This window comes from Equus quagga, chromosome 4, assembly GCF_021613505.1.
Source record: "Equus quagga isolate Etosha38 chromosome 4, UCLA_HA_Equagga_1.0, whole genome shotgun sequence".
NCBI lineage: Eukaryota > Metazoa > Chordata > Mammalia > Perissodactyla > Equidae > Equus > Equus quagga.
In genome coordinates this window covers 38,647,539-38,670,411 of record NC_060270.1, presented here as the reverse complement: position 1 = coordinate 38,670,411, position 22,873 = coordinate 38,647,539, and the positions used below count along the sequence as shown (strand labels likewise).

Here is a 22,873-nt window from a genome sequence, read left to right as displayed (position 1 = left end):
TTGAAATGTGTCAGAAGTTTGTGAAGCTTGCATTGAGTCATTTCGAAAAAGTATCTTTAAAAATCTGGTTACTATGAAATATGAATAATATAATTTGTGAGAAATACTTGTGTGTGTATTGTTTTGGCCCTACTCTGATCCTTCAAGTTCTTAAAAATAATGCTCTATTCAAAATAAATATTTTAAAATATGTCCTAAACTTATATTTTAAATGTTTTTATGCAAGCTAAGTTATAATGACATTGTGAAATATGAAATATTATCCCTTAAATCTAATTTTCCTTTTCCTTTTTAATCCGTAGAATTGGCGTTGTGTTTATTGGCAGTTCTGAAGAAACTGTGGAAGTTAAAACACTTGGAAAACTGGAACGGTAATTTTTTTCTACATTGTAATTTTTCATATATTATATTAAGTATTTAGTATAGAACAGGCATCAGTAAACTGTGGCCCACAGGCCAGATCTGGCCTACAACCTATTTTGTACAGCCTGCAAACTACATTACGTTTTTAAAGAGTTGTTTTAAGAAAAGAACATGTGACAGAAACCATATATGGCCTACAAAGCTTTAAAATATTTACTATCTGGCCCTTTACAGAAAAAGTTTACTGACCGCTGCTCTAGAATGATGTCACTATTACATTGCATCTCGTTGCAGTATTCTGCTCTGAATCTTTCACCTGTATTTTCGCTTAGTGGTTCTTGAATTTACTTATGTGTTTTATACACTCCTGGGGTAATGACTTTCCTAGGTTTCTACTCACTAAATAAAGAAAAACTTCCTTATATTTCCTATGATTTCATCTTTAAACATTAAGGAACAGCTGTCTTATTTCCGGTATTTTCACTGTTTGATAAGTTGGTCCATTATTCTTATATTCATACCTTTCATGGGTTTATCAATTCCAATCATATCTCAACTCTAGCTGTGGTTTTCCAAACTACATAGAGCTTATTCTTTGGCCGCTTTCATGTGGGAGCTTGTCTAGCTCATTTAATCAACTTATAAACCATCATCTCACTCAGGGTTTTTCTTTGAGATGTGCAAAGCATTCTGTATGTGCATCATTGTATACATTCATCCAGAAGATTTTTCAAGCCACACTTGACTCATCCACACAAATTCTTTTACAGCTCCCTGGAGAAGCTTTTCTTCCCCCATCTGTACACACATGCCCTGTCCCAGGTTCAGAATCACTGCTCTAATGAGCCCTGTTACTAATTTGAGTGTGTTGTATTTCTCAGGTGTGTTTTGGCAGAAAAAAGAATTGAGAATCAGTCACCTTTTTTAGTGAGAAAAACATGGAACTAGGCAGATCTGGGATTCCAGTCCTTCCTCTGCCACTCACAAGCTTATTTAACTTGAGACAAATTACTTAATCTTTCTGAGTTTAATAGTCTTCTTCTGTAAAATGAGATAAAACCTACCTCCTTTGGTTCTCATGCATATTAAATGACATAAGGTATGTAAAGTACATGACATTTGCTAAGTGCTCGATAAATATCAGTTCCTTCTTTTTCTATCTTCTGAGTTATTAATGATTCACAACCCATCATCTTGAAAATGTAGTTGAGATTAATTTCTTTTTCTAAATTAACCGTTTTATCTTTTATAGTTATTCTTTACAATATGCACAATAGTATTAAAAAAAGTAAAGTTTTTGTCTTATTTTTTTTTTTTCCTTAGGTACAAACTACTTCATGTTCTGGAATTTGATTCGGATCGTAGGAGAATGAGTGTTATTGTTCAGGCACCTTCAGGTAACCAATCTAAACTTTCATGAATTTTTATTTATTTAATATTAAAAGCTTAATGATTCATTTTTATTTTTAGGTGAGAAGTTTTTATTTGCTAAAGGAGCTGAGTCATCAATTCTCCCTAAATGTATAGGTGGAGAAATAGAAAAAACCAGAATTCATGTAGATGAATTTGCTTTGGTGAGTACAAATTTCTATGATTTAAAAAACTCTAAAAGAAAGATATATATACACACACACAGGTATATATATGTGTGAAAGATTTGGGTTTTACTTTTGCATTGGTAGTTTATCAAAAATTATAGAAATTCTGCAGTTCTGTTACATTATGTGTTGGTTCCACATTCTTTGGTTAAAATTTTACTTTTAACCTGCTAACTTGCGAGCTTTCTCTTTGAACCTATTACAGTCAGGGCACTTATGGCTGTATGGACCATTCAAATTACTATATTACGAAGGAAGGTTTACTAAAAATATATAAGGCAATCCCAAGGATATGGAGAAACGAACCTTCATACATTTCTGGTGGGACTATAAATGATAGAGCCACTTAAGAAAATAGTTTGACACTTCCTTGTAGGGCATAGAGTAATATAAAGTTCCTATGTAACCCAGCAATTCCACTCCTAGGTGTACAGAGAGAATCAAAAACATAGGTCCACACCAAACCTTGTACACAGATGTTCTTAGCAGCATTATTCCTAATAGCCACGAAATGGGGACGCCCAGATGTCCGTCAGTTGATGAATGGCTTAAACGATGTAGCATATTCATGTAATGCAATGTTGTTTGGCCATTAAAAGGAATGAAGTACTGATACATGCTGCAACATGGATGAACCTTGAAAAGATTGTGCTGAGTGAAAGAAGAGTCACAAAAAGGCCACATATCCCATTTATATGAAATATCCAGAATAAGCAAATTCATAGAGACAGAAAGCAGATTAGTGGTTGCCAGGGGCTGGAGGAAGCGAGGAAAGGGAAGTGTCTGTCAATGGCTATGGTATTCCTTTTGGAGATGATGAAAATATTCTGGAATGACATAGTAGTAATGACCGCACAACTGTGTGAATACACTAAAAACCACTGAATTTAAGGAGTGAATTTTATGGTCTGTGAATTATGTCTTCTTAATAAAAGAATGTGGGGGAGTCTTATAAAAACAAAGTGCTACAATTCGTGTGAACAGGAAGATTATTCAGCAGCTCTCTGTCACTCTTAGGACCTCATCATCTCTCACTTCTGCATTTCTGTAAATGTATGCTCCATACTCATCTCTACTCACCTGCCTCCTTTACTTATCATTTCTTTTCTGCCATTTTTTGTTTTCTAATTGTTTATGATCTAGTTCATCTACCACACTGTAACATGTAACATCCATGAGAACAAAGACATTGTTCTACCTTGCTATCATTTTAATATCCAGAACAATGCTGGCACATAGTTGACACTCAATAAATTTTTGTTGTAGAACAAATTAATTAATTTTATATATTAATAACTCTCATGGTCTTTTAACTTTTATTTAAGAGAAACAGTTATAGGTGTGGGTCATTTATAAATCAATGAATGCAAATATTTAGAAATCTACTAAATAGTGTCTTATAGTATTTTGAAATCTACCCTTTCCAAGTTCTGTTGTTAGAACATTTGTTTTGAGTTTTTCTGAGGAAAATATATAGCAAGAAAAGGAACTTTTTTATAAGCTTTTAGATTTAGATGCCAACTTCAAATATTAACACCATAAGAAAATTTGAAGCCAGTAGAAGCAGATAATCAAATATATATATTCCTAAATTTTGTGTAATTCCAATTCACCAGTGAAGATATAATGATACAATTTATTAATTTTTTTTTTTGAAGTTGGCCCCTGAGCTAACATCTGTTGTCAATCTTCTTTTTTTTTCTTCTTCTCCCCAAAGTCTCTGAGTACATAGTTGTATATTCTAGTTGTGAGCGCCTCTGGTTGTGCTATGTGGGACGCCGCCTCAGCATGGCCTGATGAGCGGTGCCATGTCTGCATCCAGGATCTCAACTGGCGAAACCCTGGGGTGCGGAAGCAGAGGCCGCAAACTTAACCACTCGGTCGCAGGCCGGCCCCAGTGATACAGTTTAAAATCATTCATTCATTGACTCTAGAAAGAATTGTTTGTTTAATAATGGCCACCTTACAGACTTCTTTATTTGAATTGCGAATTTGTCATACCATGAACCCTCAGGAAATTATGGTCCCCTTTGGTTAAAAAAAATTCTGTTGAAGTAAATAAAATTGGATTCATAGTGGTTAAAAACAGGAGAGTAGAACCTGGCGCTGCCTCTCTCTTGACAATCCTAAACGTATCATTATAGAACTTCCTGGCTTTCTAGGTAAAACAGTTTTAAAACCACACACAGATAAGATAATCTTTATGATCCTGACCAGGCTCTAATATTCTACAATTTAGTGACCTTAATTATTTTGAGCAACTTTTTAATAACTCATCAGAAATTGAAAGACCTGTGATAATATGTGTCCCATAACTCAGATCATTAGGGCTTTGTGACATTTCATTTACTTCCTATCGCTAAATGATAGTACTTTTTAAGTTATTTGTAAATAGATTTTTGGTAATGGGGTCCTCAGTTTATTTCAGTGACTTCTTGATTCCCCAGTAGTTTTTTTCGTTCAATTTCTGTCTTTAATTTTTCTGTTTTAGAAAGGGCTAAGAACTCTGTGTATGGCCTATAGACAGTTGACATCTAAAGAGTATGAGGAAATAGACAGACGCCTCTTTGAAGCCAGGACTGCCTTGCAACAACAGGAAGAGAAATTGGCACATGTCTTCCAGTTCATAGAGAAAGACCTGATATTACTTGGAGCTACAGCAGTAGAAGACAGGTAAGTATCAGATAAATAGGCAGTATCATTTTTCTCTTGTAAGATTTTTACAGCCAAGTGTTTCTAATTTATGACGTAAATTCCATTTATTAACATCCTGTAATGTATTTAAAATCAAAATAGACAGTTCAAGCCTTAATTTTTCCCACTTAGTATATGGAATTTTTGTTCTAGTCAGATATCTGAAATAGATGAAAGAATCCAGCTATCTGTGGTTTTACCTATAGGCTCAAATTTTTAGAATACTTCGCAGGTGCCACACAGTGACTTGAAGCACCTGCTTACTTCTCCAGACTCACCTCCCACCACAGCCCCCTTCCACTTTATGCTGCAACAGTACCAAACTGTCTGTAGTTCTCCTCTCAACAACAGCTATAGTTAAAGCTATTCTATTCTGTGCCTTTGTTCCTTGTACCTTCTGCCTGGACCATTCTTCTCTTTTTCATTTGTGAATACCTATTCATAAAGTGTAGCTCAGATATTACCCCCACTCCAGTAAGACCTTTTCTGACCTCTAACAGGATTAAAAATTCTCTTCTTTGTGAAGTCTCCATGTTTTGTAGGTAGTTCAATGTTGTCCTTGTGGCAGTATATTATAATTATTTAAAGACTTTCTCTGTTAGCTTGTGAATTCCTTGAGGTCCATTTATTCTTTGTCTTTGTTCCCCAGCATGTATCTCAATGTATGTTTAACAGTTTCTTGAATTAAATTGAATTCTACAAATTAAGCCTGTTGTTATATTTTCCTCTACCCCCTAGATCTAAGGGTGATTGCATTTTTTTTTTAATTTAGGTTTTCATTTACTGTTGAGTTGTCCTCATGAGATTTCTGAGATTCACCTGAGGCTATGTAGTCCTTTATTGTCCACAGTCTGATTATTAAACTACTGATATGAGATTTTCATATCAAAAAAAGAGGAAAATCTTCTAATTTGAAATTTAAGACTGTAACAAAATAGGACTTTATGAAGACCATATACTTAGTTTGGGTCTATAAAAATCAACTTTGAAGATGTACTCTTTTTTGTTGTTGTTGTTAATTTTTTTTTTGAGGAAGATTAGCCCTGAGCTAACATCTGTCACCAATCTACCTCTCTTTTTTTGCTGAGGAAGACTGGCCCTGAGCTAAAATGCATGCCCATCTTCCTCTACTTTATATGTGGGACGCCTGTCACAGCATGGCTTGACAAGCGGCTTATAGGTCCGCATCCAGGATCCGAACCAGCAAACCCTGGGCCACCGAAGCACAATGTGTGAACTTAACCACTGTGCCACTGGGCTGGCCCCAAAGATATACTCTTAAAATAGGAAGTTGTAGATTTTATTTCAATCAAATGATCGTTAATTTGGTTATTCCTGTTTCTTCCCTAATGGGAAAAAATATCAGTTGTATTACTCTATTGTAACATTCCTAGATCAAGGAGCCCAGAATTTACCTTACTTATACTATGTGGTTTATACTTAAAATAGAGTCAAAAAATTATTCTCTACTTCTAATTCTGTTTTTTTTGTAATTTTCAGACTACAAGATAAAGTTCGAGAAACTATTGAAGCGTTGAGAATGGCTGGTATCAAAGTATGGGTGCTTACTGGAGATAAACATGAAACAGCTGTTAGTGTGAGTTTATCATGTGGACATTTTCACAGAACCATGAACATTCTCGAACTTACAAACCAGAAATCAGACAGCGATTGTGCTGAACAATTGAGGCAGCTTGCCAGAAGGTAAGAATATAATTATCTGGATCGCAGAGTTCAGGGGTCAAGCAAACTATGGCTCACTGGCCACAAATGGCCCACTGCCTGTTTTTACAGCCCATGAGCTCAAAATAGTTTTTACGTTTTTTGATAGATGAAAAGGAATCCAAAGAGGAATAGTATTTTGCATTGTGAAAATTGTATGAAATTCAAATTTTGGTGTCTGTAAATAAAGGTTTATTGGAACACATTCACATACATTCATTTACATATTATCAGTGAAGGCTTTTGCACTACAACAGCACGGTTGAGTACTATTTGTGACAGAGACCTGAAGAAGCACTTTTATCATTCCTCACTGCTGCTTCCTACACTGCATGTCACAAAGACACAGTTATAACTCGGTAGTGTTTTGAGTGCCACACATATTGCCGTATTTTACTGTACTTTTATTATCGGTATTTACCCATCATGTCCAAACTAGAAAAGAAAAACAGGCTTTTAATATTACACTTTTCAAGCACAGTGGAGTGTTGATTATTTTATCAAATTAGATAGCAAAGCATTGTGTTTATTATTCAGTGACACTTTAATATGCCACCTCTTTAAAAAGACATATTCAAAGATGAAATATAAAATCTTATTACAGACAGTTCTGTTGTATTAAAATGTAAGTCTCATTACAGATCAGCATTAACAGATGGACGTTTGTAATTGATTTTGATGCTAGGGAACACTCACTTTGAACCCCAGTTAAGTAAAATGTTATTCCTCCCCCCCAAAAAATGTCCATTCTTCTCATCAGTAGACTTCTGTTATAAAAAAAATTATATTTGATTATTTTTATTACATTTTTTACTGTGTCAGTAAAAATTTTGTCAAAATTTATTTCCTCTTTTATGTGTAAGTACCTGCATAATATCCTCAATTTAGCCTCTTGGCCCACAAAACCTAAAATTGAAATGTTTACTTCTTGGCCCTTTACAGAAAACATTTTCCAGCCGCTGATCTAGTTCACATGACCAAATTGGGAAATTTGTGTTTTACTGTTCAAAGATAATTTCTTAAGTATTTGTACTCTAAATCCATTCTCTTTTTTTAAATCAATTGTTTATAGGCAGATCAACTTTATTTAGGAACCCCCACTTAACGCAGTCTAATTTTTTCACAGTAAATTAAGGAGTGCTTCAGTGTAAGCACCAGTGTTGCTCGTGTGTAGGCATCTTAGATCTCTACAAGTACCTGTCATTTGCAGTCTTGTGCTACTAATGCAGAAAAACAAACGTGAAAAGGCTATGCCACAGTTGTCAATGTACATTTAGTGCTTTATTTACTTTTGTTATGCAGGCATTGATATGGTACTAAACTCTGGCTTTCATCAAAGAAAAACTTATTTAAGGGATGTTTTAAAGAGACACTACACCTCTCAGAAGGTTCAGTGCTTGAGTTCAAAAAGGTGATTGATCTAGATAATTATACTATAGTTTGAGAGCAGTCCTAGCACCATTATGGTTACTTAAACATTTAAGTATCAAGGAGAGCTCTCTAAAACATATAAATTAATTTCTCAGAATCATTTACTTGAATATGCCTTCTAAAATATTATTCCTGACCATAAAAGTAATAAATGTCCATTTAAAAATTGCTGGAAATGATAAAGAAGATATGATGGCTAATAACATAATCAACCATCTAAAGATAATTATTTGTGTTTAAAATATTTTCTGGAAGTCTACTATATATATGCTTTTAGTAAATCTGTTGAGATCTTGGATGTTGTTCATTTCCCTTTTTGTACAAAAGCTGTATTATAAAGTGAAGACTATAGCTTAAAATGAATTTTAGGTTTGCTATGTGAAATTTATTTATATTTTAAAGATACCACCTTTTTGGTGAAATATACTTTCTGAGACAATCATACTTTCTGAGAATCATGTAAGTCAATAGGATTTTGATTTACAGGCTTTCAGGAAGTGTCTATTCTAAAAACATTGGATGGAGCAAAGAATTCTCTACCTTTGAAAGCTTTAATTTACATATTCATTCCTTCACAAACATATACTGATTGTCTCCTATCTAGGCATTTGGAACACAAAGTCATGTAAGGTGTATTGTTTACTCTCAGAATACTTAGAATGTAGAAAAAACAGAAGTAAATATATTGTCATAGACCTGTCACACCTGAATTGTAACTAAGGCAAGAACAGAAAGCTTTGAGTGGACAGAAGAGGGAAATTTTGTGGAACAACTCATGACTGTGTTATTTCCTAAGAGCTGAAATGTTAAATGATCAGAGAGTAACACAGAGAAGCAAAGGAGGCAGTGTATGCAAATTCCTAGAGCTGAGAAAGAGGCTCATTCAAGGTATTGATTCTAGTTAGGTATGGCCAAAGAATGGAATAGATGGGAGAGGGTATGGGAAGTATTGAGACATGAGGCTACAGAGATGAGCAGGTGCTATCTATATGTGCCAGAACTGTGAGATGCTTTTCCATATTTCATAAATATCTCATGGATTCTTCTCAGCTAATTTGCTGATTTACGAAGCCCAGCCAGAGGAAAACTTTATTAGTGTGCCTTGGGAAATTTCCCTAGGAAAACTGATCGCCTTTGTCCCACTTTTGGCTGCTGTTCCTTCTTCCGAGGCATGTTCTCAGGCAGTGCTTACGCTGAACACATTGGAGGCAGCACAGGTTGCTAAGTAAAGTTTGGCCACCAGGGAGGAAAAACAGTCACTGTAGGTGCTGATTTCAGATATTAGAGAATTAATAAAGAAAAGAAAAATATATTTTTAAGAAATTTACGTCATAAAAGTTTATGTTATAAAAGGCAATTTTTTACCACTTTTTAGTTACAGTGCAACACAACAGTGATTAGGCATAGTATGAAAGACATCGTTTTAATTCAAAAGATTTTTATTAATATTACAAGACTGAAATCTATCAATATATATTTAGTTTTTATAGCTTGTTATTCATTTAATAGTCTTACTTCTCATTTAAAAATCGAGGGTACAGACACTATGGAAAACACTGTGGAGGTTCCTCAGAAAACTAAAAATAGAACTACCATATGATCCAGCAATTCCACTTCTGAATATTTATCCAAAAGGAATAAAATCCCTATGTTGAAGAGATATCTGTACCCTCATATTCCTTGCATCATTATTCACAATAGCCGAGAATGGCAACAACCTAAGTGTCCATTGATGGATGAATGGATAAAAAAAATGTGATGTGTTTAGCTGTGTTTGTGTGTGTGTGTATCTTTATACGATGTATAAAGATACACACACACACACAAATATTCAGCCATAAAAAAGAAGGAAATCTTGCCTTTTGTGACTGTGTGGAAGATCATTGAGGGCATTAGGCTAAATGAAAAAATTCAGACAGAGGAAGACAAATACTTAATACATGGAATCTGAAAAAGCTGAACTCAGAAATCATAGAATGATGGTGGCCAGGGGGTGGGGTCTAGGGGAAGTGGGGACATGGTCAGTGGGTACAAAATTCCAGTTATAGGATGGTTAAGTTCTGGAGATCTAGTGTGTAGCATGGTGACTCTAATTAACAGTACTGTATTATATATTTGAAAGTTGTTAAAAGAGTACATCTTAAATGTTATTGCTACACACACAAAAATGGTAACTACATGCAGGGATGGAGGTGTTAACTAACTTTATTGTGGTAATCATTTTGCAATATGTACATGTGTCAAATCGTCACATTGCACTCCTTAAATTTACGTTTTATGTCACTAATAATCTCAATAAAGCTAGGGGAAAAAATAAAATAAAATTGGAGGGATATTTCTCTGTAGCAGTCTTCTATCCTTTGAACCCAGTGGTGAACTATAGTATTTTCCTTGTGGATGTAGCACTGTGCTACTCTGAGTGCTGGCCTTCAAAAACATAAAGGACTTTGCACCAGAATGTAAATCTGTGCACTGCTTCTTTCATCGAGAAAGTCTTATTACCAAACGGGGAGTGAAGAGAAACTGTTAAAATAGTGTGCTCAGAAATGTAGTTGATTTACATATTCATGCAAGCTTCTTGTCTCTTCAGGCAATGAATAGTTTACCCAGCTGCCAGTAATCAGACTATACTTTGAGTAGTACTCGTGTAGCATATGGTCACAAGGGAAGTGTGATCCATGTTCCACCATAGTAATATCTGGCATTACAGTCTGTTACAGGGGTTAATATGAAGAGGCAGTTATGATTCCTTCCTTCCTTTCCTTCCTACTTACACACATGATGAATCTAGCTCCTGAATTTCCTGAGCATTGTTGATTTCATTTAATTTTTTTAATTAGGAATTGCTAAATGTGTAACTAATAACATTTTTATTTTTGTAAGACTTTTCATACTCACAATTTGAGACAGTATCCTCAGATTATGTGTTATAATTCACATTTTAGAAAATATAGTTACTAAATCTATATATCAATTCATTGTAAAATTGAATACATCTGTTTTACTCATCATATCAGTCACTGTCAGTTCTGCTTAATCTCAACTGTCAGGTAATACAACTCAGTTTGTTCCCTGATCTATCAGTTTTGTAAGAGTAAAGTCCATGGGTGAATGGTTCAGTAAAAATCTTTTGTTTAGTAAATGAGTGTAAATAATATGGCTTCAAAGTGTCCTACAGAAGATATAATTATTTTCTATCTTAGAATTAAAGAGGATCACGTGATTCAACATGGCCTCGTGGTGGATGGGACCAGCCTCTCTCTTGCACTCAGGGAGCATGAAAAACTATTTATGGATGTTTGCAGAAATTGTTCAGCTGTATTATGCTGTCGTATGGCACCACTGCAGAAAGCAAAGGTATGTTTGTGTTATAAAAAGTTCCATAAAGATATTTAGATCTAAAAGTATTCTTTAAGGTTAATGCCTTATCTAGTTCCATTTGGTGGTATGCAATATATGAATCTTACTAGGAGTCAGTTACTTCTTATATTATGAATTTTAACCGTGTACCTTAAACCTTTGGAATTTTCAGAAGGAATATTAAAGTTTCAGCTATTCATAATGATCTAGAAAGTCTGTAATAGCAGTTTCTGATTTTCCTAAGATACAAATTTGAACTGTGATAACTGAAGTTTCACAAGTTAGTTACTTAACTAGTTACTTAGCTGTGAGACTTCAATTCATCTGCACCTTCAGGTAGTTCTGTTAATCTCTGCTTATTCTTGCGTTCTCATAAAGTAATAATCTCTTTGTTGAAAATGGCTATTAAGTGATAAATAGAACTTTAGCAAAAAGTTGAAAAGCCAATTAACTTGTGATGTGAAGCTGTATACAGGAAATAATTAAATTTCAGCTAACTTTGATTCAAATGAAAGCCTATACAAATATTTTTGTATTTGGAGTCTTAGACTGTAACTGTCACAGTGCACATCTAAACACTGATTGTTTCACATACAGGGGTAATAAATTAGACATCCAATTTTTTTTGGCTTCTTGGAATTTTGCTACAATGCCTATATTATTGTAATTCACATACCCCAGTCTATGGAGACTAAAACTGGAGACCAAACAGAGCTAACGCCTAGGTTCTTTATAAATGTATGTTCAACAATTCTAAAGAAATCCTTTTTTTGATTTTATTAAATTTAATGTTGATTGCTTTTAAAATTTTTTTAAATTTTATTACAAGAGAAGATAATTATCTTCTGTATCAAGTGAAAGAATAATTTCTTGAGAAAGAAAAAGTTTTGCCAGACAAAGTTCAATTAAGTGTAATTATTTTTTTGCACACTTTATTATTAAGCTTTTTAGAAATTTAAGTTGTATTTAAAAGATTCTTGCTTCTCATCATAAAATTCAAAGATAGTACTCTGTTTTGCTGTGTCATTTCTGACATCTTAATGGAGACATCCCTCAAAAAATGAACCCCAGTGCATATTATTGTCTAATATAAAATTAATTTTATTACTCTACTGTTCTTACAACAGAGTCATTTCAGATAAATGACTTTATATAAATACAAGAAAATTGAAATTTTATCATAAGTAACTAATTAGTTGTGTGTCTTTCAGGTAATAAGACTGATAAAAGTCTCACCTGAGAAACCTATAACATTGGCTGTTGGTGATGGTGCTAATGACGTAAGCATGATACAAGAAGCACATGTTGGCATAGGTGATTGATTTTTTTTTCCTGAACTTTTAAAGTTGATATAATTATTTGGTGATTTTGAGATTTCCTTTTGTAGACTAAAGTGCAATATCAAATATATGAATGAAAACTAAATAGAACATGGTAATATATCACAGTATATTCCCATCAGAAGCCTATTATAATTAAGCCCAATATTTAGAATATTTTAATTCCAAATTTTCAAGGAAATAAGTACCATATAAGTGAATTTTATCTTTGTCAATTCTCCTTCATAATAAAGTAACTTTATTTTTACATGCCATTTTGTACGTTTTAAAGTGCTTTCACACATTATTTTGTCATTTTTAACCTCTAAGTTTGTGATTTCCATAGTTGCCTTCATGGTTTTAAATTCTTGCTTTAGATGCTATTATTGTTTACTTTATTTGTCAACCTACAGATTCTGCAACTCATTTTAAAGACAATTTTAAAGACAGGAAATTACACCAAACTATAATATAAAATTGCAAATAGTTTTCTAATTTAATAACCTTTATTCTAATTTCTTTTCTGTTTTTGCCTAAAATTTTTAGTGGATTCGGAATACTAATATTATATTTAAATTATCAATCATTTGCTATTTAAACCGTGTTCTGACCTGTCTTCCTCAATAATTTTATTATACAAATACAGAAGCTAAAGAGAAAAGTATGAGTTTTTTGTTGAAACGTAGAATTGTAGAGTTAGGCTAGTCCCTGCTCTGGTATCGCCTCTATAATGTCCTATGATGAGTAATTATCGAGTCTGATATTTCCAGTGTATGTCTCAAATCCGCTCCTTCCTCTTTGGGATAATTTACTCTTCATTTTGAAAACTTAATTTTCTTTCTAGTTCGTACGCTGTTGTTTCCCATAAATCTCCATAGCAATTTGATAACTTCCTATACCATACGTTAAAGAATAAAAAGCTACAATATTTGTAACAGTTTGTCTCTAGTATGATAACAGACAGACCAGTGACTAGAATAGATTCAAAAATCTAGAAATTTAGTGTATAACAAAGGAGATGTTTCAAATAAGTATGGAAACAAATTATTTGATAAAAACAAATACTGATATAGCTGGCTAGTTATTTGGGGGGAAAAAGAGAAGTTGGGTCCCTTTCCATTGCTTATAGCAAAACAAATTTTTCCAAGTGGATTAAGGGTTTAAATAATTTTTAAAGACCATGAAAGTAATAGAAGAAAAATTTAATGAATAATCCTGTAATTTGAGGTATGAAAGGATCTTCTAAGTACAAAATCAAACAAAGCAAAGAACTATAAAGGAAAAGATTGGTATGTATGGCAGAAACACTCCTCAAAAACACGTTTTAAAGACAAGCTAGTAAAGAATATTTGCAAAATAGATGACAAAGTCTTAATATTCCTAATATGTGAGGTCTTAGCAAATTAAGGAGAATAAGAAAACACTCTAATAGAAATGTGTGGAAGGATGTGAGCCATTAGTTGTCACAAAAGGAGAAACCTCAAATAACTAAATGCATGAAAAAATTGTTTAGTCTCACTATTAATCAAAGAATGCAAGTTAAAATTGCCTATCGGATTGGCAAAAATTACAAAGATTGATAAAAGCTGGAATTGGCAAAGGTATAGATTAACAAATGCTCTAATCCAATGTTAGTGGGAGTGTAAATTGGTACACTCTGCATTATTGTGTATAGCAAAATTTTAAATGTGTGCCTATTGACCTAGCAATTATGCATCCAGGAATTTCTTTTAAGAAAATAAATGAATATGTTGACGAAGAAATATAAAAAATGTTCATAATGTATTAAGTGACAAAAGCAGATTATAAAACAGATAATCCCATATATATTAAATACGCCCAAAATATGCAGAAGGAAAAATTCTAAAAAGATATAGACTAAAAATAGTGTTTTTCTCTAGGTGTTATGAATATAGGTGATTGTCTTTACCTGTACATTTTAGAACATTTTGATTCTTTTATGAAAACAATTAAAAATTTTAATTTTGAAAAATAATTTTTCAAAGCTGCTTTCAGATTGAAAAAATAAACTTGGCAATAACTCTTTGAAACCTAGAGATTATTGTAACCTAAAAGAAATGTACTCTTATTTATCGATAACATTATGTACAGATTTCAAGTGATTTGTATACTTTCCTTTTAAAAAGCACATTTTGTTTGATTTATGTGTGAAAGTTTTAAAACAGTTAAACATGCTCATTTTTGCTAGGTTCAAATCAATTTGGATTTTTTTTATGTTCTTTGGAAATAGTGATGTTAAAGCTTTGTTTTTATAGCACTCTTTCCATTAGAAATCTGTTAACTAGTACGTTGTGCTTATTAGTGTAAAAATTGAGGTTCTTATTAGATGCTGAACTTTCTATATTATTTTTATATTAATTGTGTTTTATTTTATTATAGTCTTTGAAAATTTGTGTTATATACCTGGTGTATATATTGTAGCTTTTTATTAATTACAAATTTGATTTAAGTAGAACAACTTTTTGGGAATCTGCTATCTGCTGTATATTAGGATACAGTGATCCTAAGTCCAGGTTCAGCTGCTATAGATAATTAAGATATTTACAGATATATCATGAAAATTATGCTTAGCAGTTATCAGTGAACTTGCCTTTTTGTCTCCTTTATTACAGGAATCATGGGTAAAGAAGGAAGACAAGCTGCAAGAAACAGTGACTATGCAATAGCTAGATTTAAATTCCTCTCCAAATTGCTTTTTGTTCATGGTCATTTTTATTATATTAGAATAGCTACCCTTGTACAGTATTTTTTTTATAAGGTGAGTTTCATGGAGATATTTTAGAATCAATTACTGCCATAGTAATTTGAAGTTTCAATTTAAGGAATGCTGTTATCATATATTCTTAAAAATTGTTTCTATAAGTGAAAATAACAGTTTATGGCATATGGTTTGATTATTTTGTCATAAATCTAATGTATACTGACAGAAAGCAAATCAGTAATTGCTGGAGGCTGGGGGTGCGGGTGATAGAATTGACTGGAAAGGAATATAGGAGAACTTTGCATGATAGAACAGTTCTCTAATTTGATTGTGGTGGTTACATGGGTGTATAAATTTGTCAAAGCACATCAAAATTTACACTTAAAATTGATATATTTTATTCTATGCAGATTAGAACACAACTAATTTGATTTCTTTAGTGTTGTTTTGTCCTGAACCAGTAATAAGTTTTGTTTAACTTCAATATGGTGGTTTCAAGCAGAGGTTTGTAATCTTTTTTGTACCATGAATGACCATTTGGTAGTCTAATGAGATGTATAAACTACTGCTCAGTGTAGGGGTTTTAGATGCATAAAATAAAATAGGTAGGATTACAAGAAAACTAATTATGTTGAAATACTGTTCTATCTCTTGACCCTTTTGGGGAGGGCGGGGTTCTGTGGAACCCATGTTAAGAGCCCCTGACTACCGAGACATTTAATACAGCAGAGTGTCCTTTATTGCGTTTATTCCTATAATTAAGTAATAGCTGCAAGACAATGAAAGAAAAGATAGATTGCATAGTGTTAATAGATGATAGTTTTTTTTTCTAGCGTATTATTATAGCTTTATTGTGGCATAAGTGTATTAAAATGGAAAGATGTTTTGATTGTTCCATTTTTGTGTTTTAAATATTTTTGCATTTTAAAGCTATTATAGCCCAACAGTTTAAGTAACCTTACTTATTGTACTATATATGAAAAGTACTGAATAATAGTTGGAAAGTTGTAAATTCAAAATTATGGTATTGCTTGGCAGGGAAAGGAATCAAGAGTATCTTTATTCTGACATTTGGCAGTGCTGCTTAGAATACTTTTAGGCATTTTTTAATAAAATGGGAATCCTATTTTCCCATTTTATATAGACAAGTTCTTATGGGCAGTTCTTCTACTTACCATATCAACTGAGATTGTGTTTTGAATTCTTTTAATAGCCATTTTTAGAAATTGTTTCTCTTTTAGGCCCAAATGTTTTAATTGTTTCGTTTTAATCTTGTTTTTCAGAATGTGTGCTTTATCACACCCCAATTTTTATATCAGTTCTACTGTTTGTTTTCTCAGCAAGTAAGTAAATAGAAGCTTTTGTTTTATCCTTTTAGAATAAAGTATGTGTGTTCAGTTTTTCGTAGATACTTGGAAGAACTTTGTCCATTTTTTCTAGTCCTGCAGATAATAGGACAAAACTTTTCCAATTAGTGTATTTAATTAGTATGGCATTCATAATATTTATTTATTCTGATTTTCAGTTTGAAGTGAGTGTTAATATCAAAATATATTTTAATTTGGATGCCTTTTGAAAAATAGATACTAACTTTTTACAGGTTATGAGAGAATTTTGGTAACTTTTTTCAACTTACATGTAATATTTCTGTAAAAATCCCTGTCAAGCCAGGCCAGATAACTGTTGGGGGATTAGATCATTATATATCTTTTCACTCATAGAATTTTTTTAGATTTGGAGGGAACTTTAATGATTGAGTCCAGGAATGACATCTAACTTTCATCTCAGAAGCCAACTCTAAATAATTGTTAGAGGCCACCAAGACTGCTGTATTGAAAAGGGTTCTGAAGCTATAGGCTCAGGGAAAAAACCCGTAATTGGTTAGCAGTAGCTGTAATGAACACATGGTGGGTCTTTAGTTGTACACATGTCACATATTTGCCATTTCTTACCTGCTCTGTCTTATTTTATAGAAAAGGAAATTGAAATCCACAGAGATTAAGTAACTTGCCCAAGATCACATAGTAGCTAAGTTAATAACTAAAACATACTTAGACCTGTTTTTGACTGAGCACCCTTTTTACATACCAGACTATACATCTCTAATTGATCAAGACATTCGTTCTAATTTATCGAAATAACAAGAGCTTAACTATCTTAGGTTTCTCCTGAGTTGATTCTATCCTTAAGCACTATTTTCGCCTCTGTTTACAACCTGTAACTCTAAATTCCAAATATGTGCTTGGGCATTGATTGCCATTAACAATGTTTGCTTACTTGAATAAAATAATGTTTTAAGAGCGTATGACAAAGGAAACCTAACCTATTTTGATTAGATTTTTCAGGGAGTTTATAGTATAATTTGAGAGAGAGTATTATAAAAGCAATATATGAAGCATAGGCAAAGTGCTAAGCAATTCATACCAGCAGTAGCACATATGACTGTTGAGAAGAGGAAGCTATCATCAAGGACTTGAGCCAATGTTTAAAGTCTCCTGGATCATACCTTAAAGAAAATATGGGACTTAGATGGGAAGACAAAGCCATGAAAGCAGAACTATATGTGTAGCATATCAAAGGAATAGTAAGAAGTCTAGGATACATGTAGGAGAATTGTGTAAAATTACATCAGTGACCAAATTGTAGAGAATCTTGAAATACAGATTCAATTCACTATAATTCCAGGATCACTTGACATAACAGAATGTTCCATTTCCCACAAAGAATATAAATCTAGGGACATTATATGTTTATGTCTATATAAGAAACAAATTGGAATTGTTAAAATGGATTTTTGTGTCAATTGAGCAGATTACATAATTTTTATGCCTTTTTTTAATATGCTGCTTTGTGATGATATGCATAGTAGTAATACATAGTTTAGAATCTCAAGAGTCCTACCAATTTCTTTTTCTAGACACTGTATGACAGCGTGTACCTGACTTTATACAATATTTGTTTTACTTCCCTACCTATTCTGACATATAGTCTATTGGAACAGCATATAGACCCTCACGTTTTACAGAACAAGCCCACCCTGTATCGGTAAGTATTTTCCAGTAGTAAATGTCCATAACAGTTATGATTGCAAGTAGTTTATTACATAGTTACCAATTTCTAAAAATACCTTAAAAATAAGCGAATACATTTGAAAGTGTCTTGGTGATTAATACTTTACTGACGAAAGTACTTTAGTTGTCATATGATTAGTAATTGTTGAACATCAAAGAGAAATTTTGAAGAATTTTTCCAGTGTTTTTAGGAATGATCTCTTTCATCCTAGGAATGCATTGGGCGATTGTGTAATTTGCACTTACTCTTGCAAACCAGCAATATTCTGTTTCATGTGCACAAAAGAAGTTATTCAGTAATTGGTTGTCTCTAGAGTTCCTAAAAAATTAGTTCATGTTCTAGCATTGTGAAATTTATGAGTAGTAATCAATGCAAAATGCAGGGTTGAGGACATTAATTCCTGTCCCATATCCCCTGGATTATTCCTGCATCCCCTGAACCAAGTAATCACAGAGATGTGGAACTATTCCTCAGGTAGTTCCCACATTAACCTGATCCCCACTCTTATAGAGCTGTCAGTTATCCAGAAATGGCAAAAGATTCCTTGATTTCGCAGGATGTCTAGGACTGGGCTTGACCCAAGATTGGCACAGACTGTTCTTTCCATAATATCTATTGATGGACATGAAGTCAATTAGGAGCCTCAGTGCTGAATCTAACTCAAATGACTTCACTAAAAAGAAACAATCATGGCAGAGTGGCAGAATGTTCACAATAGAATATAATACAGATAAATCAACTTTTCACCATTAAACTGAAGTATTATGCCTATCATATTTATCAAATTAGAAAATGTATTTAAATATATTATGTGAACTATAAGCTGTTACACAGATGTTATTATAAGCAGTGGTTTATAAATTTGGATTTATTCTTTCTGCTAATATTTTCAAGCAATTTTGAATTAAAAATCCATCTTGTTTTTTTAATTATCAAATTGTAATAATCATTTAGTGGGTAAATGATGAGTCCTAATGTGTTTCTTTTTTTTTTCTTTTTTTTAATTTACAGAGACATTAGTAAAAACCGTCAACTAAGCATTAAAACATTTCTTTATTGGACCATCCTGGGTTTCAGTCATGCCTTTATTTTCTTTTTTGGATCCTATTTTCTAATGGAGAAAAATATATCTCTGCTTGGAAATGGCCAGGTAAAATATATAGTTTTTTAAAGAATGCCTGTTAATAATTTGATTTAGTTGGGTTTCTGATAACTTTCTATCATAAAAAATAAAATTCAATTTAAATTATACAATTGCAGATATTAAGTTAAAATTCAATTATAAAGATTTTAAACTTTTTTTTACTTAATAAAATTTCATGCAAATGAAGATTAAAACAGAAAGGCAATACAGAGTAATCTTAATATGAAACAAGTTATTAGGCAATTTTTCTATTCAAAAATTAATTCACACAGGAGTATGTTCATGCACCTGCATGGTGTTCACTTTAGGATTGCGTTTTAATAAAAATAACACTGTTAATTCAGTCCTTCCTAGTGTCTTAAGTGCTTTATGCACCCCGTCTCCATTAATCCTCACAATAATCCTGTTGGAAAGATATATGACCCACCTTCTTCAGATGAGAAATGAGGAACTTAGTGTTTAGTTTTTTGCTTTTAATTGCATGAATTATTCTTGTGGCATGCTTGGGAAGTGCTACCATACTCTTCCATGTACACTAGCAATTCTGAGGAGGTCAAAAGTTACTATTTAGAATGGCCACTTTTCTGAAATGTGGAATTAGAAAAGAGTGCTGCACAGTATGTTGTTACTGTGTCCTGATTGAATGCTCATGTTGAGAGACTCTTGGCAGAACTAGACTTCTCTTTCTAGGCTTAGCTAGATGGAGTAGACGGAAAGGAAATGACAGCAGTGTTCTATGGTGGACTAAAAGTGCTTGTCACCTTTAGTTTCCCTGTTCCACTGGCAGTACGTAGTATTGCAAAATATACTTGGAGACACACAGATACAAGATTTGCAGCTGGGAGAATATGAAGTTTTGTCTTTCTGACAAACTTTTATTGAGGACAAACCATTCCAATGTACTATACGAGGCTCTGTTATATGAGAGTAACTGACACATTCGGTCATGGAGTTTCAAGTCTTGTGAGGGATACAGAAATTGAGCAAGTAAAATAACACAATATGCAAGTGCAGTGAAGGAAATGGATTTCAATTGTAGAGAGGCTTCAACCATTCACATTCTTTTAGGATGTAGAGTAGGAACATACATATTACTACCACTTCACTTTTGAGGCCATATTTAGCCTGATTTGGACAAAAATATGAATCTAGTTTGGGTAGCATAAGGGTTACAGCACTTCCCAAATAATAACTACCTTTTATTGAGTTTTTTCTCTGTGCCAGGTGTATTACATTATTAGCTTATTAAATCCTAATAACAACCTGTGTGAAGAAAATATCATTTATTACTTTTTGCGTATTAGAAAATTAACCTCAGAAACTTGCCTCAGGTCACACAGTAAGTAAATTACAAGAGAAGATTTTAAACTCAAATCTGTATGGCTTCAAAGCCTGTGTACTTAGCCACAATCCTAAATTCCTTTGAGAAACAAGTATTAGCCTGGTGCCCTTCTGCACAGTATTGCCACTGTGCAGGGACCATCAAACATATAGTGAGTATGCCCATTTCCACCTGAAATATTGGGGTGGAAACTGGACAGAATGAAGAGGGGAAAAGAGTCAAGACAGAAGATGTCATTGGATGAAAAGAAAATTAAAGAAATCTTTTGTTGCTAGTTACTACTTTTTTTCCTGATTTTAAAAGTAATAGGTGCCCATCGTGGTGAATTTGAAATTTATAGGAAAAAATATAAAGAAAATAAATTACCTGTTATCCTTCTACCCAGATATAATTACTTCTATCATTTTAACATATTTTCTTCCATTGTTTTTTGTTTTTTGCTATTTTTCACTAGCCAAATAATTTATATCCCCTTATTTCTCAATTATAGCTATATTATAATTATCCCCTTAGTATAGCCTAAGTGATTTTCTATGTTATTAAAAATGCTTCAAAAATATTTTTTCACAGTTATATAATGTCCTATTACATGTCATAATTCTCTTAATTTGAGAGTTTAAGTTTGTTTCTAGTTAATTTTTTAAATTAAATTTTGAGCATGCTTTATCTAAATTTTTGTATATTATCTTTATGCAGTATCAAATCTTTGTATATTATCTTTATGCAAAAGATAAAATTTTAATGAAGGGTAAATTGTTGTTGGCCTTTAGTACAAGTTTTTTTTTTTCTTTACCAGCTGTTAATTATTGGTTTCTTTTGTTTTTTAGCTCAAATTATAAGTCATTCACTTCTTTCCCCTTTTAGCCTACCAGTTCTACCTCTCAGATATATACCAGTAGAAATTAATCTACCTCTCTCTGCCACCAGTATACCAGGTATAGTGGAAAAGAAACACACATTGGAATCAGTTAAATGGATTCCCATCCTGGCACCTGAAGTTGAAGTTATCATTTGAGTGATTTGGGATGAGTGAGTTAGCCTCTCTTAAGATTCGGTTTCCTCACCTGCAAAATTAGCATAATCCCTACCTTATAGGTTTGCTATGACGACTAAATGACATATTATATGTAAAGCATTAGGCATGGTGGCTAGTATATAGAAGTACTCAAAAAGTCTTAGCAGTATTTGTTTTTATTTTTACTGTCAGATCATGTTGAAGGCCCGGTCTTCCCCAATCCCACCTGATCTACTTCTCCCTGAAACTCTCCTCTTTAACTGTGTAAATTAAACTGACCTTGCTGGCTCTCTGAGGACTTGCACTGGTTTCTACTTCTAAGCCATTACTACATTTCCTCTCTAGAATGCTCTCGCCTCTTCTTTCCAAAGTCTCTCTTACAACCATCTATTCCTCAGGGTTGAGCCCACAGACCCCTATCCTTTGGCTCCAGCTCCCCTCACATCTCCCTCTACTGAAAATCTCTTTAGACATCTAGTCCCTGTCCCATTGGTCAGCAATGATGAATGCTTTCTGTTTTGCAATAATTATTGTTGTCTGCCCAAGAAATCTACAAATGATTGAGAGCCTAGAGTAGAAAACATTATTAGGGGAAGTATGGGAAGAGGAGTGACTGGAGGTAAAGATGAAGTCAATGCAAAATAAGTCATCTTGAGAGAGGAGCAAGAGAAAGAGTTGCAGTAGTTTGACATCCAGGTAGGACAGGACAGTTCATGGGAAGTTTAGATTCTACCCCCATTTTTTGTATAAAGGTCTAGCAGTATCATGAATATTATAAGTATTGATTAATATTCAAAATGTTTTTGAAGTATTCACTCATTCTTAATTTCTCTTTAACTTAAGAAAGAACTATTCATTCTTCGTGTGTTTATCTCAGATCTTTTTAATAGGTCTTCCTTCCCCTTAGTAAAATATAAGAATCCTGATTAATTTTCTCTCACATCTGAAAGACTGGAAGAGTGTATGTGACATATCTGAGTACCTGTTTGTGTATTTGACTACAAACTGCTTTTCTATGGGCAGATCTTTATCTTCAGCACACCATAAAAGTGACATTTCTGTACTGTTGCTTCTTAAAATTTGCCAGAGAA

General features: G+C 33.0%; 1 protein-coding gene across 5 annotated transcripts in view; it reads left to right on the top strand.

Moving 5' to 3' along the window:
* ATP11B (ATPase phospholipid transporting 11B (putative)) overlaps positions 1 to 22,873 on the top strand; it is a 115,944-nt gene that overhangs the window by 54,828 nt on the left and 38,243 nt on the right. For all 5 annotated transcript variants that reach the window (XM_046657973.1, XM_046657974.1, XM_046657978.1 and 2 more), the window contains 11 exons: positions 303 to 371; positions 1,687 to 1,760; positions 1,834 to 1,937; positions 4,453 to 4,634; positions 6,156 to 6,359; positions 11,012 to 11,165; positions 12,380 to 12,482; positions 15,121 to 15,266; positions 16,493 to 16,552; positions 18,127 to 18,254; positions 19,293 to 19,431. In XM_046657973.1, coding sequence (XP_046513929.1) covers positions 303 to 371; positions 1,687 to 1,760; positions 1,834 to 1,937; positions 4,453 to 4,634; positions 6,156 to 6,359; positions 11,012 to 11,165; positions 12,380 to 12,482; positions 15,121 to 15,266; positions 16,493 to 16,552; positions 18,127 to 18,254; positions 19,293 to 19,431 — 1,363 coding nt within the window. The remainder of the gene's footprint in view (positions 1 to 302; positions 372 to 1,686; positions 1,761 to 1,833; positions 1,938 to 4,452; positions 4,635 to 6,155; positions 6,360 to 11,011; positions 11,166 to 12,379; positions 12,483 to 15,120; positions 15,267 to 16,492; positions 16,553 to 18,126; positions 18,255 to 19,292; positions 19,432 to 22,873) is intronic.